This window comes from Nanorana parkeri, unplaced genomic scaffold (assembly GCF_000935625.1).
Source record: "Nanorana parkeri isolate BGI_ZX_2015 unplaced genomic scaffold, ASM93562v1 scaffold1942, whole genome shotgun sequence".
Taxonomy (NCBI): domain Eukaryota; kingdom Metazoa; phylum Chordata; class Amphibia; order Anura; family Dicroglossidae; genus Nanorana; species Nanorana parkeri.
In genome coordinates, this window is record NW_017308210.1 from 88,185 (window position 1) to 103,929 (window position 15,745).

The 15,745-nt window shown below is 44.9% G+C and overlaps 1 protein-coding gene across 1 annotated transcript in view; it reads left to right on the plus strand.

Moving 5' to 3' along the window:
• Positions 1–15,745, plus strand: part of CDS2 (CDP-diacylglycerol synthase 2) — a 76,598-nt gene that overhangs the window by 27,080 nt on the left and 33,773 nt on the right. The window contains exons 2-4 of the mRNA XM_018572128.1: positions 1,932–2,074; positions 14,274–14,370; positions 14,457–14,554. Of these exons, the coding sequence (XP_018427630.1) occupies positions 1,932–2,074; positions 14,274–14,370; positions 14,457–14,554 (338 nt within the window). The remainder of the gene's footprint in view (positions 1–1,931; positions 2,075–14,273; positions 14,371–14,456; positions 14,555–15,745) is intronic.

The following is a 15,745-nucleotide window of genomic DNA, read 5'->3' on the forward strand; positions in this document are numbered from 1 at the left end:
AAGGTTGAGCACCTGTGCCGGGGTTTGGAAGAGTGCCACCTGTGCCGGGGTTTGGAAGAGTGCCACCTGTGCCGGGGTTTGGAAGAGTGCCACCTGTGCCAGGGTTTGGAAGAGTGCCAACCGTGCCGGGGTTTGGAAGAGTGCAGGGTTTGGACCTGGAATTATGGAGGCACCATGGCATGAGAGGTCAATCAGCCACAGATCAAGAAACCCCTAGCAACATCTGCAGGAACCCTAGGCTTCCCCAGAACCTCTGGTTGATATAATACAAGCAATGTCATCATCACTTCCTTACAGAGCCCATTATACACATACCAATGCATGGAACATGCTCACGTGCATGTGAATGAATGTTGACATGGTGCATATATAAGATCTTATCTTATGTCTGGCATAATTTGACAATTTCACTTGTCAGTTGATACATAGATTGTATAAACCCGTGTAGTTTCCAGGCAGCAGCGGTTGCAGATCTGGAGGATTATAGGCAAATGTGGAGAGGTGGGGAGAGAAGCCATCAGGGAAAAGGTTGTCACAGTAACCTGGCAGGGCAGAGCTCTATCCCCTGCTAACCGGGACTTCCAAGGCCAACATACAAATGACAGCAAAGCATTATTTTAATGTTCATGTTTCTGGCAAGCCAACATTGGCCTTGTATTATCTAATACTGCTTGAGTCATGCAATCTTTCAAATATAATATAAGAACTGCCTTTTGCATTTTGGGAGGAAATTTTAAAGCAGATCTCCAGGAAATTCAAAAGTTAACCCTTGCAGTGAGGCTAATTTTGGTCTACCGAAAATCATGGACCCATCGCACTCCTGACTGCTCGTTCCACAAAAATCAGGATGGGTGCTGCGGTGGTCAACGAATAACAATCTTTTATAAGTAGAAACACGGCACTCCAAATGCGGTTCAAATGCGTCTATTTATTGACGTAGATGCAGCATATCACACTGGTGTGATATGCTGCATCTACGTCAATAAATAGATGCATTCGGAGTGCCGGTGTCCCTGTTTCTAATGTTGGTCTAGGGCACAGCATAAAGAAGATGCACTCACCTGATCCTCAATCCTGTGGTGGTGACTGCTCAGCTCTCTCCCTCTGACTCTGGCTGTGGTATGTCCCCTGGCGTCTTCACGTCTAATGCAAGTGAATGGACCTTGCAGGGCGTGAAGAGGCTAGCCAGGGTCTGAGGATCAGGTGAGTATATTATATTTATTTACGCCCTTAGACCAAAACGAGCGCTTAACCCTCGCAGTACAGTGGGGGAGGGGGCGGGGGTAGCCCCACTGCAAGGTTTAACTTTTGAAAATTCTGGAATTCTTCTTTAAAGTGGATTTAGCATCATCAATATATTTTATGTTTGGCGCGTGCAAAGCAATGTGCAAGGCCTCACACTAGCAGTGACGCATGTTTTGTAGGACATTTTTAAATGGTACAAGTCACACTGTGCATTTACCTTCCCTCAGAGAAAATAGAATCCTACTTGGCTCTCCCCTTCTATGTTATGTTTTTGATGAGGATGGGGAATGGTGTGATGTTAAGGATTGTGACGTTAACGGCAGTGCCCCTCATCCAATCGGAGAAAGCCTAGTAGTATTCATTAATACAAATAAGAGGTGTTCTTTGAATGGCCGCTGTGCCGAGCGAGGAACCCCCTGTGCTTTCAGAGCCATACAGGACCAGCTACAGAAGTGCCGGCTACTGCAGTGTTTTATAGGATCCCCATAGGATATAGGTAAAAAATATATATCTTCTTACATCGGCCCAAACTAGACCAATGTAACTATTGTGTATATAAATAGCTTTCAGCTTTGAGTGGCAGAGTCTTTACCTATCGTGCCTGATAAACCTCCATTGTTCATAATCGTATTGTACAGAAGGTATGGGTTATGTTTGTAAGTGAACCGTGTTTCTTTTTCTTCTAGGAGATTGAACCTGATATCAAACTTGATGGCGAGACGGCATCTGACAGCGACAGTAAAACTGACCCTGCCAGTACTCAACAAGGCACTCCGACTGATGACACTCCAGAGGTCCTCAACAGAGCTTTGTCCAGCCTGTCATCCAGGTTATCTTCTTTTCTATTGTGGACATTTTTTATATAGTATAATGTCAGGGAAGAGCAAATAAAGCTGAACTCTGAGCGCAAAAAGTTTCATGTGACTATATTGCTCAATAGCCCCATAAAATGTAAACCTGTTTTATGTGCAGCAAACCCAAATATTAACTTGTGAAAGGAATGGTGACATCACTGTTCTGTACATAGCCTGTATAGAGATCAGAGCAGTGAGAGGGACCCAACAGGATCCACCCACTACAGGCTGCCTATAGAAAACGACAGGAGGGGACGGAGACGAGACCAGTCACCCTGCACAAGGAGAGAGAGCAGCAGTGACCGGTCTAATTACAGGAAGCTCCTACACAGAGGAGTTATTTAATGATGAATTACTGCACAGATCTGGTAAAAATACACAAAGGCACCAAGATTTAATTAAGGAGATGCATGAATCCTGTATTCAGACCAGCGTTTCTCAATGTTTTACTCTGAAGGAACACTTGAAATAATGTACAGGTATCGGGGTATTCCTGCTAAAAGTTTTATCTGCAGTTAATTTTTTCATTAATATCAGTAAGTTATACTTATCATAATTTTGGTATTATTATTAAATATGACCTACCTCATAAATATAAATGATATATGACATACCTAGCATATTTAACATTTATGTTCAATAATCATAAAGAATATGGCATACCTAGAGTATTTGACACGTGTATTGTGTTTGATCATTTTACCACTAAAATGCTATAAATAAAAAATTATTTTCAGTTCTAATCATAAAATATCTATAATAATCACAAAATTAAAGAAGAAATCCGGGCAAATAAAATCTCAACAACTGTAGTGGGGCTACCTCTGCAAGGGTTAAGTGCTCGATTTGTCAAGAGAGCTAAAATAAGTTCTACTCACCCAAACCCGAGGTCTAAGGTCCTGTGAGTCATCACGTTCTATACAGTGTATAGGATGTGAGAACGACAAGGGACGGTCCATTGCTGGAGCGGTGGGTGAGCAAGGATGAAGGCATCAGTATAAGAGCAAGCCAGGTTTGCGGTTCAGGTGAGTATATCTTTGTTATTTTAACTCCCTAGGCAGAACAAACATGTAACCATTGCAGTGCTGGGGTAGATCCACTTTTATTTGTCTGGAGTTCTTCTTTAAGTGAATAATGACAATAATGGCCAGAGGAGAAACACAGACTGACTGTTACATCAGTTGTCAGTGGAGAAATGCCTCCCTTACAGACAGCTAGAATGATCATTGGAGACATGCCACTGACTTTAACAATTGGCCCAGAACTGTGCAGGCACAATCAGATGGGAGGTCAGTTTACAACTGCTCAGGGAACACCTGGCAACCCCTGGCGGTTCCTTAGGGTTATAGAGAAGCTTGTTGAGAATAGCTCAGTTCAGTATTAAATACATTCATGCTTCCTTTTTAAAAGGATGTTCTCCTCTAAAACATTAATCATCCTTCAGTTTGACGTTTAACATTTTTTTGTGCCAAAAATGGTTATTTTTAGATCCGCCACTTTGCATGAAAACCTGGCCTTCCTCCTAGCGGAGTGCCTGGCATGTCATGTCCATTGTAGGACATTCATCCTCCTTCACATTTCTCCTTCAAAGTAACATGTCACAGCATGGAAATATTAAAGCTGTCATTGCTGACTATTTGTAAAGGAGAACGTTCCAAGGCCGTCATCCTTCTGCTTCCATTACTACATGGTGGGCCAGTGTGGATGCCAGGTGTCCATGCTTGCTCTGGGTCCGTGACTTGCTTGTCAGTAGAGAAGCAAAGTTCAGAAAGATATCCATGGGGTTTACACCTCCAGAAAACAAGTTGGCAGCAGAAGTTTGCATATATCAACCCTTAGAAATTCCTATTTAGCTAATGCAGTGACTAAAAGCAAGTCTAAATCCAATCACTAGTCTCATGTAAACTTTAATATATTCATGTCATTTCAAAAGATGGTTTCTTTTTAAATCAGCAGGTTTAAGTAAAGAAAATACTTAGTGATTCTGCCATGAAGGTCAATGTGTAGGCACTTCCTGTTACGGGGTTACCACTTCCAGATTCAACAGTGTTTTTTGTTGTTTTTGTTTTGCTATTATTGAACAGATCAAACAAAACACTTTCAATTGTATATCTGGCAACCCAAATAAGCGAAGGTCATTGTTGGGGTTTACATACACTTTAAATGATGCCGGCGAGTCTAGAATAGAAGTCGCTTGTAGGTATATTGCCTCCAAGCAAAATACATGTCTTGGAATCATTCGTTCCTTAAAGGAGAACTATGAGGTGAGTGAAAATCACTCATCCTCATAGTTCGAGCATACGTGTGACAATGAAACTGTCACACGTTGGCTTAATAGATCGGGAAGTGAGCGAAGACACACAGTCGCTCACTCACTTCTCGATCATGTCGCTGCCGAGAACGGTGACTGTCATTCACGGTCCCCCCCTCCCCGCTCCGATCCTCCAGCGCTGACTGGAGGAACGGACGGGGGAGGGGGCGGGTACAGCTGGCTCTGCCTCTAGATAGGCAGAGCCCGCTGTCATTCACACAGCTGGGCGGATCTCGACAGCATTGTCGGGGATCCATCCCGGCTGCAGCCGTCTCAGTAGCTCGCGATCTACTGAGCTTTGGGTTTGCGGGAGGACGCTAGTATATGTCCTCCCGTGACCCTTAAGAGAACTATAGGGAAAAACACTTACCCCATAGTTCTCTTTTTTTTTTTTTTTTATCAGAAGTCAACTTTATTGAACATATGCATGGTACAATGGTACAGGGAGGCTCAGCCTCAACATCATGACAGCATCCCCATAACAATCTGGGGTATATGGTGCATCTATATAACATAGTGCATACAATATGGATAGGAGGAGGGGGTTGATCGTCTCAACGAGAAAAGAAGGGAACCGTGGCACGTCACGGAAGTCAACTTTGGTGAAATTCGAGCATGAAAAAGAAAAATTATCAAGGAGCAAAAAACAATGCACCATAGAGGCAGGTTGGAAACGTAGCGTTCACGTCAAGTTGTTTTGTACAACATATCTATCGGATGGGATAGAGGCACTTACATTTGGCATCATTTCTTAATACACAAAAACAGATGTATATGGCTAGGTAAGTGGTCGATGTCTAAGAGAAGAGTAAGGATAGGGAGGGAGAAGGCAGGCATGGAGCGGGAAGGCGGGCATGAGGGGTGGGGTGTGGGAGAGACGAAAAGGAGAAAAGAAACTAGCAGCACGGAAGAGCCAGGGGGTATGAAAGATGGTTGTGGATCAGGTGCCTTGGGCGCGTGTCTAACGAAACCGCTTAGGAGGGCGTTGCGTGCATGACCTGATGGTAGGCATCCGTACCTTGGAAGAGGGCCCATGGTCTCCAGGTGGACCGGAAAAGCTCCTCGGTGTTCCGTAGCGTAGAGGTGAGATCCTCCAACAGATATGTTTCGTCGACCTTAGTGAACCACGACCTAAGGGTAGGGCAGCTAGTTTGTTTCCATAGTAATGGAATGCACTGGCGGGCAGCATTCAAGAGGTGCCGAGACAAGGATTTTTTATATTTCCCAAGAGACATATTGTTTAAGTGCAGCAAACATGCCGTGGGGTTGTCTGTCAGATCCACCATTACCAGGTCCTTCAGGGTGGCAGTCACCCCCTGCCAAAAAGGGAGCAGTAGGAGACAAGACCAAAAAGTATGCAATAGCGTGCCTGGGGCGGTGCGACATCTCCAGCATAATGGTGAGACGTGGGGCTACATGGCGTGTAAGACAGTTGGAACCCAATACCACCGGGAGACTATTTTGTATCCTAACTCCTGAGTCTTAGAGGCGATGGAAGAGTGGTGAGCGAGATGTAGTATGCGGTCTTTCTGTACTGGTGTGAAGGAGGTGTTGAGGTCACTTTCCCATTTGGCCAGGAATGTTGGATAGGACTCTGAGGGGGGCGAGATCAGCATAGAAGCCAGTTGGGGATGTCCACCGGGTCGGCATCTAGGAAACGAAACAGGGCCGGCAGCTGATCGGGTGTGTGTAGCTGAAAGGTGGAGTCATCTCGCCGGACGATGAGGTGGAACGGGTGCCCCCAACGATATGTGGCAGAGGTAGAGCGGATGAGGTCTAACAGAGGACGGACTAAGCGCCGCATGCGAAGAGTGTGGCGGGAGAGGTCTGGCAGGATGCGAATGGTAGCGCCATCAAAATCAGAAGGGCCTTGTCTCCAGGCCTGACGGACGATCTCCTCTTTCACAGCGAAAAAGTGCACCCTGCATAGAACGTCTCTTGGTGCGGAAGGTGTAGGGGGACGGGCACCAGCAACCCTATGTACCCGGTCAAGCTCCAAGGCTGCGTCATGCGGTTTACCCAGGAGGGTGTTGAGGATGGCCACCACAGTATCTCTGAGATGGATGCCAGCCGTGGCCTCCGGGATGCCCCTCAGGCGCAGATTGTTCCTGCGATTCCGGTTCTCGGAGTCATCCAAGCGGAGATGCATTGAGAGCAGGCGAGAGCTTGTCAGCTGGGCGTCCGCCTCCAGGGCCTCCATCCTAGCCGACAGAGATGCAGTGGCAGACTCCACCGACGTGACGCGATCATCAACTTCCGTGATGCGGTGGGTGAGATCGTGTAGCTCCTTTTTCAGGGCTGCCACAATGGATGACGCCATGTTGTCTAAGTCCGGTTTGGTGGGGAGCCTTCATCTGGATTATCTGGGCCCGCCATGTGTGAGAAAGGGGAGGGGCCAATCGGGGAGTCCGGTCGCGGCACACCCGGCGCCCGGTTCGAGGGCTGGGAGCCAGCAAAGTCGGGAGGATCCACCAGGTCAGGAGTCTGGGACGAATTGCCTCCCAGGGGTCTGGAACCCAGCTTTTTACTGGAGTGGAGGCCGGCCGCTGAAGATCGGGTGAGCGCCATCTTGGATGGGGACGAGGCAGCCGAGGCCGGAGATCTCCGGGCAAAAAAGTCGTACAGCAGTGGAGTACGGGGGTCGCCGTGAGTGCTGTGTATCCTCTGCTCCTTGGGCATGGAGAGGGTGAGTGAGGGTAGGGCTGAATGTCACCTGGAATCGTAGGTCCTGCACGGCTGTTACAGAGCTCCCCTGAAGTGTGTCTCTACAGCGCCATGTCCAGGCCACGCCCCCCCATAGTTCTCTTTTTAAGGTTCAAGCTTGCCAGTTTCCATGAAAATGTCTGTATTGGGGGAACTGAGTATTCTTCTCACCCTGCAACCCTTGTCCTCAAGATATTCCTGAGAGAGTGGTCACATAAATGTATTTTATAGACCCTAAAAGAGATGATGTTTTCTATAACTAAAATTGTGGGAATTCAATTAAAGTGGCAATAATGTTTATTATTTTTAGAATAAATAAAATCTATCCTATCATATTTCAGGCCTGCAATTTAAACTAAACTGAAAGTACACTTTTCGATAACCGATAAAATATATTGGTAACATTTGTACTGCTTGGAAATTGACTGCTCTAGAAATGCAAGGACAGGCTATTGAATGTGTTCACTGACTGACTCCGCATTGTAAGCAGATTACTGGGAAACCACTGCACAGCTAAACCCCAGCTGGCACATCTTCTAATGAAATGGTGCAGTGATGATAAAACAAATCTCTTCCAGATTATTGTTAGAATAAACTCTTACTGACGCTTGTTATAACCATGCACTGTTTTATTTACTTGTAAGTTCTTACGGGGCTTTCTTGCTTCCAAAGTAGATATCGGTCATGTTAACAGGGTGTGATTTTTCACTGTTGGATATGCCGGGTCGGATTTCCCAAAAACCGTTAATTGAAATTCGGCGTAAGATTAAGCAGCCAGCCAGGTTTTATTTTTTAAAGCCCAATGAACTGTGTTCAATTCAGCTTAATGCATCCAAGCAAAAGTTGTGCATAATAAAATAATAATATGCTGCGCTTGGTGTTCTCCCAGCGCAACTCTTTGTTATTTTAAAAGTTGTGCATAGTCTTAAAGTTTGTTTCCTTTTTAAAGAAGAACTATGAGGGGAGTGAAAATCACTCAGCCTCCTAGTTCGAGCCGACGTGTGACAATGAAACTGTCACACATCGGCTCAATAGATCGAGAAGTGAGCGAACACATACCGTCCAGGGGTGTGGAATTCGTATCGCCCGAATCCCGGGACATGTAGTTCCGGGCAAGTTGTTTTGTCACTATTTTTTAGCCCTGCTACGGACAAGTACCAGGGCTGGGTTTTTTTTTCTTAAACGAGAGCGGCGCTGCGAGCGGGGGACGTTGAGCACCGAGAGCGGGGGGGTGGGGATGGAGCGCTAAGAACTGGGGATGGAGCGGAGGGCGTGGAGCCGTGAAGTGGTCACAGAAACGCACACCACCGCCGATCGTGCTATCAGTGCCATTATTTTCTAATGACACCCCAGTCGTGCCAGGCAGATTGCGCGTTTTCCTGCTGCAATACAGCCCGGCCAATCCCACACGATCACGGTTGAAAACAGTGCGCGGTGCATGTCGTGAAAATAGGTACATCTACCTTTTTTTCAGCGATTGCCACGCAGATGTAACCCCATATATGCAGATGCAACCGCTGTATGCCACCGCACGCGATCGCACGTCCCGGGAATCCACAAGTCTGCACCAACCCTAAAGGGTATATTTACTTTGCCAAGTAATTTGGGAAAATGGAATTACCCGCACAAATCTCCCTCCCACTATACTTACCTTTCGGCAAACGGTCCTTTCCGTCCACCAGTATGGGTGTACTATCTGTACCTGTTCCATGTATTCTGAATTTCGCTAGCAAATTGCAAGCACTCGTTGGTAAACGCGGCCACCTGACGGCAGTGACCAATGAGAAGCGCTTCTTAGCACTACTAAATACGGTTTTGGTTAAAATTATTATTTTTTGTATCAGGACAAGTAGATTGCCATGAGGGACAAGTAGATTCGGCCCCCGCTTTAGTCTTTGGACAAGTAGTTTTTTCTAAAATTTCCACACCCCTGCCGTCGCTCGCTCACTTCTCGATCCTGTGCCTGCAGAGAGCCTTGACTGTCACTCAGGGCTCCTTGCAGGGATTCCCCCTCCCCTGTCCGATTCTCCAGCGCTGGCTGGCTTAACGGACGGGGGAGGGGGCTGGCACAGTTGGCTGTGCCTCTAGACAGGCAGAGCCAGCTGTCACTCACGCAGCTGGGCAGATCCAGACAGTATTGCAACGTAACTTGCAATTAGTCTGTTACAGGATTGTGCAGGAATGTTGGTCCACTCATCTTTGCAGAATTGTTGTAATTCAGACACATACTGATTAAACCAGAGTTAAGTTATGTTTTAACAGGGGACGACGACGACACTTTTTTTCCCTTAATAATAGAAACCTTCCTTTAAAAACTGCATGTTGTGTTATCTTTGACTAATATTTAAATTTGATTGATGATCTGAAACCTTAAAGTGTGACAAACGTGCAAAACAATGAAAAATCAGGAAGGGTGCCAACACTTTTTCACACAACTGTATATGAGTAGCCAGTGAGTAATATTTATGACTGTGAGTGGCACTTCTGCCTTCTCCTTGCAGCTCCTCCATTCAGAAAACATCTTGTATTCTATTCAAAATGTACAAGGTGTCCTGTGATTGGACAAGGGGAGATTGTGATGTTCATACACCTCTTGTCCAATCACAGAATGCTTTGTATCCTTTGAAAAGTATTAAAGTTTTCTGAATGGAGGAGCTGTGCAGATAGCGGCATGCTGTGATAGCTGTGCTCCTGCCCCATCTGTCAGTTTCAACGCCTAGAATTTGGGGTTCACATTGCCATCAGAGGCTGCATTTCAATAACATTTTTCAAGAAGGAAGTAGGAGTCACCAGTGAGGCCGCACACCATTAGAGCTACCCTATTGGTACCCAGCTAATGCCACAGTGAACTTTTTTCCCACACTTCAGCTTTAATATAATACAAAAAAGCAAAAGACTCACCGCTCCAATTGCCCCAGACTGCAGATCAATACAGACATCGGGTGCAGGCTGCAGTGTGCTCCCACTTGTCCAACAATATCTCTTGTATCAGCCACACGAAACCGAGGTCTATAAATATCCAACTTTATTGTTGGAAATTCCATGCAAAGTTCAAAATACAAGGTATGCACCACCATAATATCTCTCCCACTCCAACACCCCTCACACGTTTCACCACCTGGACTTAATCATAGAGGTTATGCCCTCTATTACTACCTCCTATGATTAAGCCCAGGTGGTAAAATGTATGAGAGGCGTTGGAGTGGGAGAGATACTATGGTTTTGAACTTTGTATGGAATTTACAACAATAAAGTTGGATTTTTATGGACCTTGGTTTTGTGCGGAGAGATATTAATGTAATACAGTTACTCACAAAAAAAGGAAATGCTTCACATTACATCTCCACCACACTTAGGGAAGTGCAAATCATGTTTCTTCAGAGTGCAACACGAAGTTACAAAATAACACAGATCAAAAACCCCAAATATGTCACTTTACAGGCTGTTGCTGCTTCAATTAAAATATGCAGGTGTCAGCCAGGTTCTTAAATATAACCAAACCTATTTATTTATACAATATAAAAAAAATCACTAAAAATCACATCCTGTGATGACCTCTATCTGATATCCTAACCCTTTGAAAATCTCCTCTCATTCAGCATATGGTAAACTATACAACATTGTGCTGAAGGCGTTTTATGTAGTTTGTTCAATTGCAAAAGTAGCCACTTTGCATATGCAAGTAAAACATTCATTAATTCCATCCGGCCCCAGGTAGAATAACAAATGATTCCCCTCTCACTGTAGCTTTGTACTTAGCGAGTATAGCAGTCTCAATCACTCTCGCCCGATCCCTGTTAAGGTGTTCATACAACGTAACCGGCCGAAATCCGCACAGCGTGTGTGGCTGTCGGCACCCTTTTGATCGGCATCCCTCGATCAGGTGATCGAAGGAGCTGGTCGGAAAATGTTCTATCGATCAGAGCCGGCAGCCAATGAGCTGCCCGCTCTGGTCGGGTTTTCCGACAGGTGGGGCGGCACCTGTCATAATACAGTGTAAACAACGGGATTCCTGGATCTACACGCTGTTAGTTTTTGATAGAGGAATCAGATCTATTTTTTTTTCTCTCGTTCAGCCCACGGATTGAACGAAAAAATAGATAGGTGTATGGTCGGCCTTGGACTCCATGTTGTAGATCTGGAATCTGCCTCAGGGGCCAGCAACGTCTAACGTACTCAAAGCAGTTGTAAAAGTTACATTAGCTCTCGCCATCGCTCGCAGATCCTGGTTCACCATTGTGTGCGATGGAACCAGGATCTGCCTATGGCTGACTAAGTACAACATACCGAGAGGAAGTATAGGAGTCTCAGGAACTCTCATCTGATCTTGGTAAGACCATACTGTATATGATAGAACCGCATTGAGGTCAAGTATAGACGTTTCAATAGCTCTCACCCGATACCTGTTATACGGTATGCTGTACAACCAGGTTTTGCCCCCCTCCCTCGGGCCCAGCAAAGACTAACGTATTTTGGCAAGTATTAAAGTCTTAATAGCTCTTACCTAATTCCTGTTAGCTGGCCATAGGAGTCTAGGTAGCTCATATAATTCTGATTAGCCTATACTGTATATGAAAGAACTAGGATTTGCCCCTGGGGCCAGCAAAGTCTAGCGTAAGGAGAGCAAGTATAGGAGTCTCAATAGCTCTCACCTAAACCCTGTTAGGCCATATGCCTAACAGGGTTTAGTGTGCCGCAAGGATATATTCGGTTATTTTATCCAAGTCTCAGACTTTTTCTTTTTGGTCTGAGTCTTCACTTTCTAGATTTGTGTGCTCTGAACTATTAATGTAAATGAATACACAGGTGTTCGAAGTCCTAACCTGGCCCAGGCTTCTGTTTCAGATCGTGAATAGTTATCAGCTGGACAGAGATGAGCCCCATGGCTGCCTTGATAACACAGTATTGTGTAACGGCACAGAAGTCTGTTTGCTGTGATCTTATCAAGCATGGCTGCTGTCTGTGGCATCTGGTGACAGGGCAGCTCTTCTAAATTACCCCTTGCTGGACAAAATGTATGCATTTTATGAACAGCGTTGAGTTTTGCAGTGCCAAATAAGCATCTGCTGTTTTTTTGACTGGTAGAAGGATATTTTTTGTTAGTCGCTTCAGTAGGAGCTCACTTGCATTATTACTTTACCCAATGTTGCCTGTGGAAACCGTTTTGAGAAATATGATGCCTTATATCAGCAAAAGTGTGTGATCGCTTGCTACCCTGAAACTCAATCCTGCCTTCCCTTTCCTCCTGCCTGGGACAGAGTAAAGGCATCAGATACCTGCTTTTTGATATCTGCAATTTTGGAAGAGAGTAATAGTATTGTTATTATTATTATAATAATTCGAGATGTATAAATCTCCAGCAGTTTACACAGCGCATTACAAGATAAAGGGAGGCAATACAGTTACAATTCCATACAAGCGGGTTTGAAGGACCCTGGTCATGAGAGCTTACAATGTAAAAGGAGGGGCATGCTATACTAAAAGGAATAACTGTGAGGGATGAGCTGAAGTAGAAATACAGTTATTAGAATAAAGTGGGATAGGCTTTCATGAAGAGATTAATTTTTTAAGGGATTAATTTGTCTAATGGTGGACAGAGTAGGAGCTAGCCAGACAGACTGGTGTAGGGAGTACCAGACCATGGTAGAGGCTCTGGAGGTGTCCTGGAGGACAGCATGGAAGGAGGTGACTGGGGAGCACAAGGTCATTGAAGGAGCAGAGTGGATAGTTTGGTTAATATTTTGAGATGAGATGGATGATGTAGCCAGGGGGAGAGCTGTAGATGACTTTGTATGTTGTTAATATTTTGAATCCTATACGATGGGCTACTTGAAGCCAGTGGTGGGATTGGCCAAGAGGGGCAGTGGCCACTGAATGATTGGTAAGGTGGATTTAGCTTTACAGCAGCAATTATGGCAAAAAAAATTCTCTTGCCACCTGCTGATGAAATCTGCAACTGCCATTTAGCTCATAGAAAGGAACTCAATCCAAAATGTATTTTTCTTCTCATTTGGGTCAGTGTATGGAGCTGCCGTTGTCAGGTTTTCTTTATTGCTGCCTGTGTCTCCATTGAGAAGATTCTCTATCACAAGGAAAGACGGTGAGAGTTTAAAAATCATCTCCTTTGTTGGTATTCTGTGGCGCCATCCACCATTTGTTCCAGCACCCAACTAAAGGCGTGCATCAGTATGGTGTCTGAAGGTGATATAACGGCAACCTTACAATAAGGACACCTGTGTCAAAGGTAAGCTTTTTGGTTCCTTTGGGGAGATTCTACTTATTTTCTGTTCTGTATGTAGGACAGGACGTGAAAGAAGATCTTCCCAAAGAGAACACAGGCATCAATAAAAACATATTCCTTCATTGCTCAATTCCACCTACAACTGAACTGAGGCAGATCAGATTCCCTGTGTGTTGCTGCAGAAAAGGATTTCCATTTTTTGTAAAGGCCTTTTACAGTTTACACCAACCTTTTCTCAACCAGGGTTCCTCCAGAGGTTTTTCTGACCACTGAGCTATTTGAGACTCTTAAGATAAATAACCACAGACAACAATGATCTGTTTAGCTTCTTTCCACTGACCACCAATGTAAGGAGCATTCTTCCTACTGATTACCAATGTAATGGGGCCCTTCTCACACTGACTCTCCCAATGACCATCAGTGTAAGGGGGGTCCTTCTCCTACTGCTCACCAAAGAGGGCCTTCCATCAATGGAAGGGGGTCCTTCTACTGTTTACCAAAAGGGCCCTTCATCACTGAGGGAACACTACGATTCTCCTTGTCTGCTTTTATTTTCTGGCCATTATTATTATTTGTAACATTCTGATACAAATAATTTTTGCATATAGAGCAGTCATGACTTTTTGTTTTAGGTTTATTTTTATATTATAATTGACTATTTACGTTTATATACCATAAGCTACAGATCTTGTAATTATTAGCAGGGCTTTTTTCAAGACCGGAGAGCCTTATTTTAAGGGTTTCCCCATGTTAAAAAGGTTGAGAGAGGCTGCTTTAAACATATCAATTCTGAGGGTAGCTGCCAGCTAAAATATATATTTGAGTCTATCAAGGGCCAGAAGTTTAAGATCCTGAACTGTACACAATAAACTCTAGTCTGCTTACAATTGTGTTCTATGTTTCTCTTCTTTCCATACAGATGGAAAAACTGGTGGGTCAGAGGCATCCTAACATTAGCCATGATTAGCTTTTTCTTCATCATCATCTACTTGGGACCTATCGTGCTCATGATGATTGTAAGTGCTTTTTCTTGTTTTTCTTATTTCATCTTTTCCTTAAACTAAAACTATTTTACAATATTTTATTTTTATTTTTTCTGCAGGTGATGTGTGTACAGATTAAGTGTTTCCAGGAGATCATTATGATTGGATACAATGTCTACCATTCTTATGACTTGCCTTGGTTCCGGACACTTAGTTGGTGGGTAAATGACGCAATAAACCTAATCAATAAAATTTAAATATAATCATTAATATATAAACGTATTAAACAATAAAAATCTGCAGCTTTCATTGACATAACACTCACTAATCCTGCCATTATGGCCTTTCTCAGCCACTTTTTGTTATGTGGTGACAATGCTCCTGTGTTACCATTCTGCCACATGTGTTTCTATTGGAGAGTATAAGCTCCTGAGCCAATGCTTAATGGAAGGCATGCTTCATTATTGTCACTATCAGAAAGTCCACCCTGAACAATGGTGTATTGCTGCCTTTGAAGCAAGTTAATGTACACAGGAAGTGTACGAAATGCGCAGGGGGTGATCAGCAGCACTGAGATGCAATAGATCGGAGGAAAAAGGCAAAACAAAGTTTTTTTAATTTAACCCCTTCATGACTGAGGCCTTTTTTTTCATTTTACGTTTTTTGTTGTTGTTATAGTAATGCGTGTCGTTTACTGTGTGTACTGTATGTCCTGCACCCCCTCCTCCCTGCACTTGCTAGCTACCTAGCTGAGTACGTGCAGGAAGGTTTCTTTTTAGGGGGCGGAGCCTCTATTCACGCGGCAGAAGCTTAAAGGGTGGAGCGGAGGCGCTGGAGTGTGAAAGGTAAGTTTTCCAGCAGACATTACAGTGTGGGGGGTTTGGTGAAAGACAGACTGACCAACATTGGGGGAGGCAGAGACTCACACCTAACTATGTTGTGTGGGGGTGCAGAGGTGAGAGTCACACGACCTATGCTGGGGAGGGGGAGGTAAAGTGTGTGTGTAGATGCTGCTCTAAAATCTTCACTGTTGCGTGTGTGTGTAAGGGCTTCTTCACACCAATTGCGGTGCGTTCCAGAGTGGTAGCTGCTGGAACGCACCACAATCGCTCAAAAAACTTCCCCCTGCGCTCTGGAAGTCAGTGGCACCGCAGCCACGCCCCCCTACCCGCATTGCGATCGGAGGGGTGGCAAAACATTGCCTGCGTTCTGTTCTACTGCAAACACGGAAAATGCTGCATGCTCTATTTTTTTGCGTTTGCAGTGGAACAAAATGCAAGCATTGTTCTGCCACCCGTCCGATCGCACTGTGGGCAGGGGGGGGGGGCGTGGCTGCGGTGCCACTGACTTCCAGAATGCAGGGGGAAGTTTTGTGAGCGATTGTGGTGCATTCCAGCAGCTACCACTC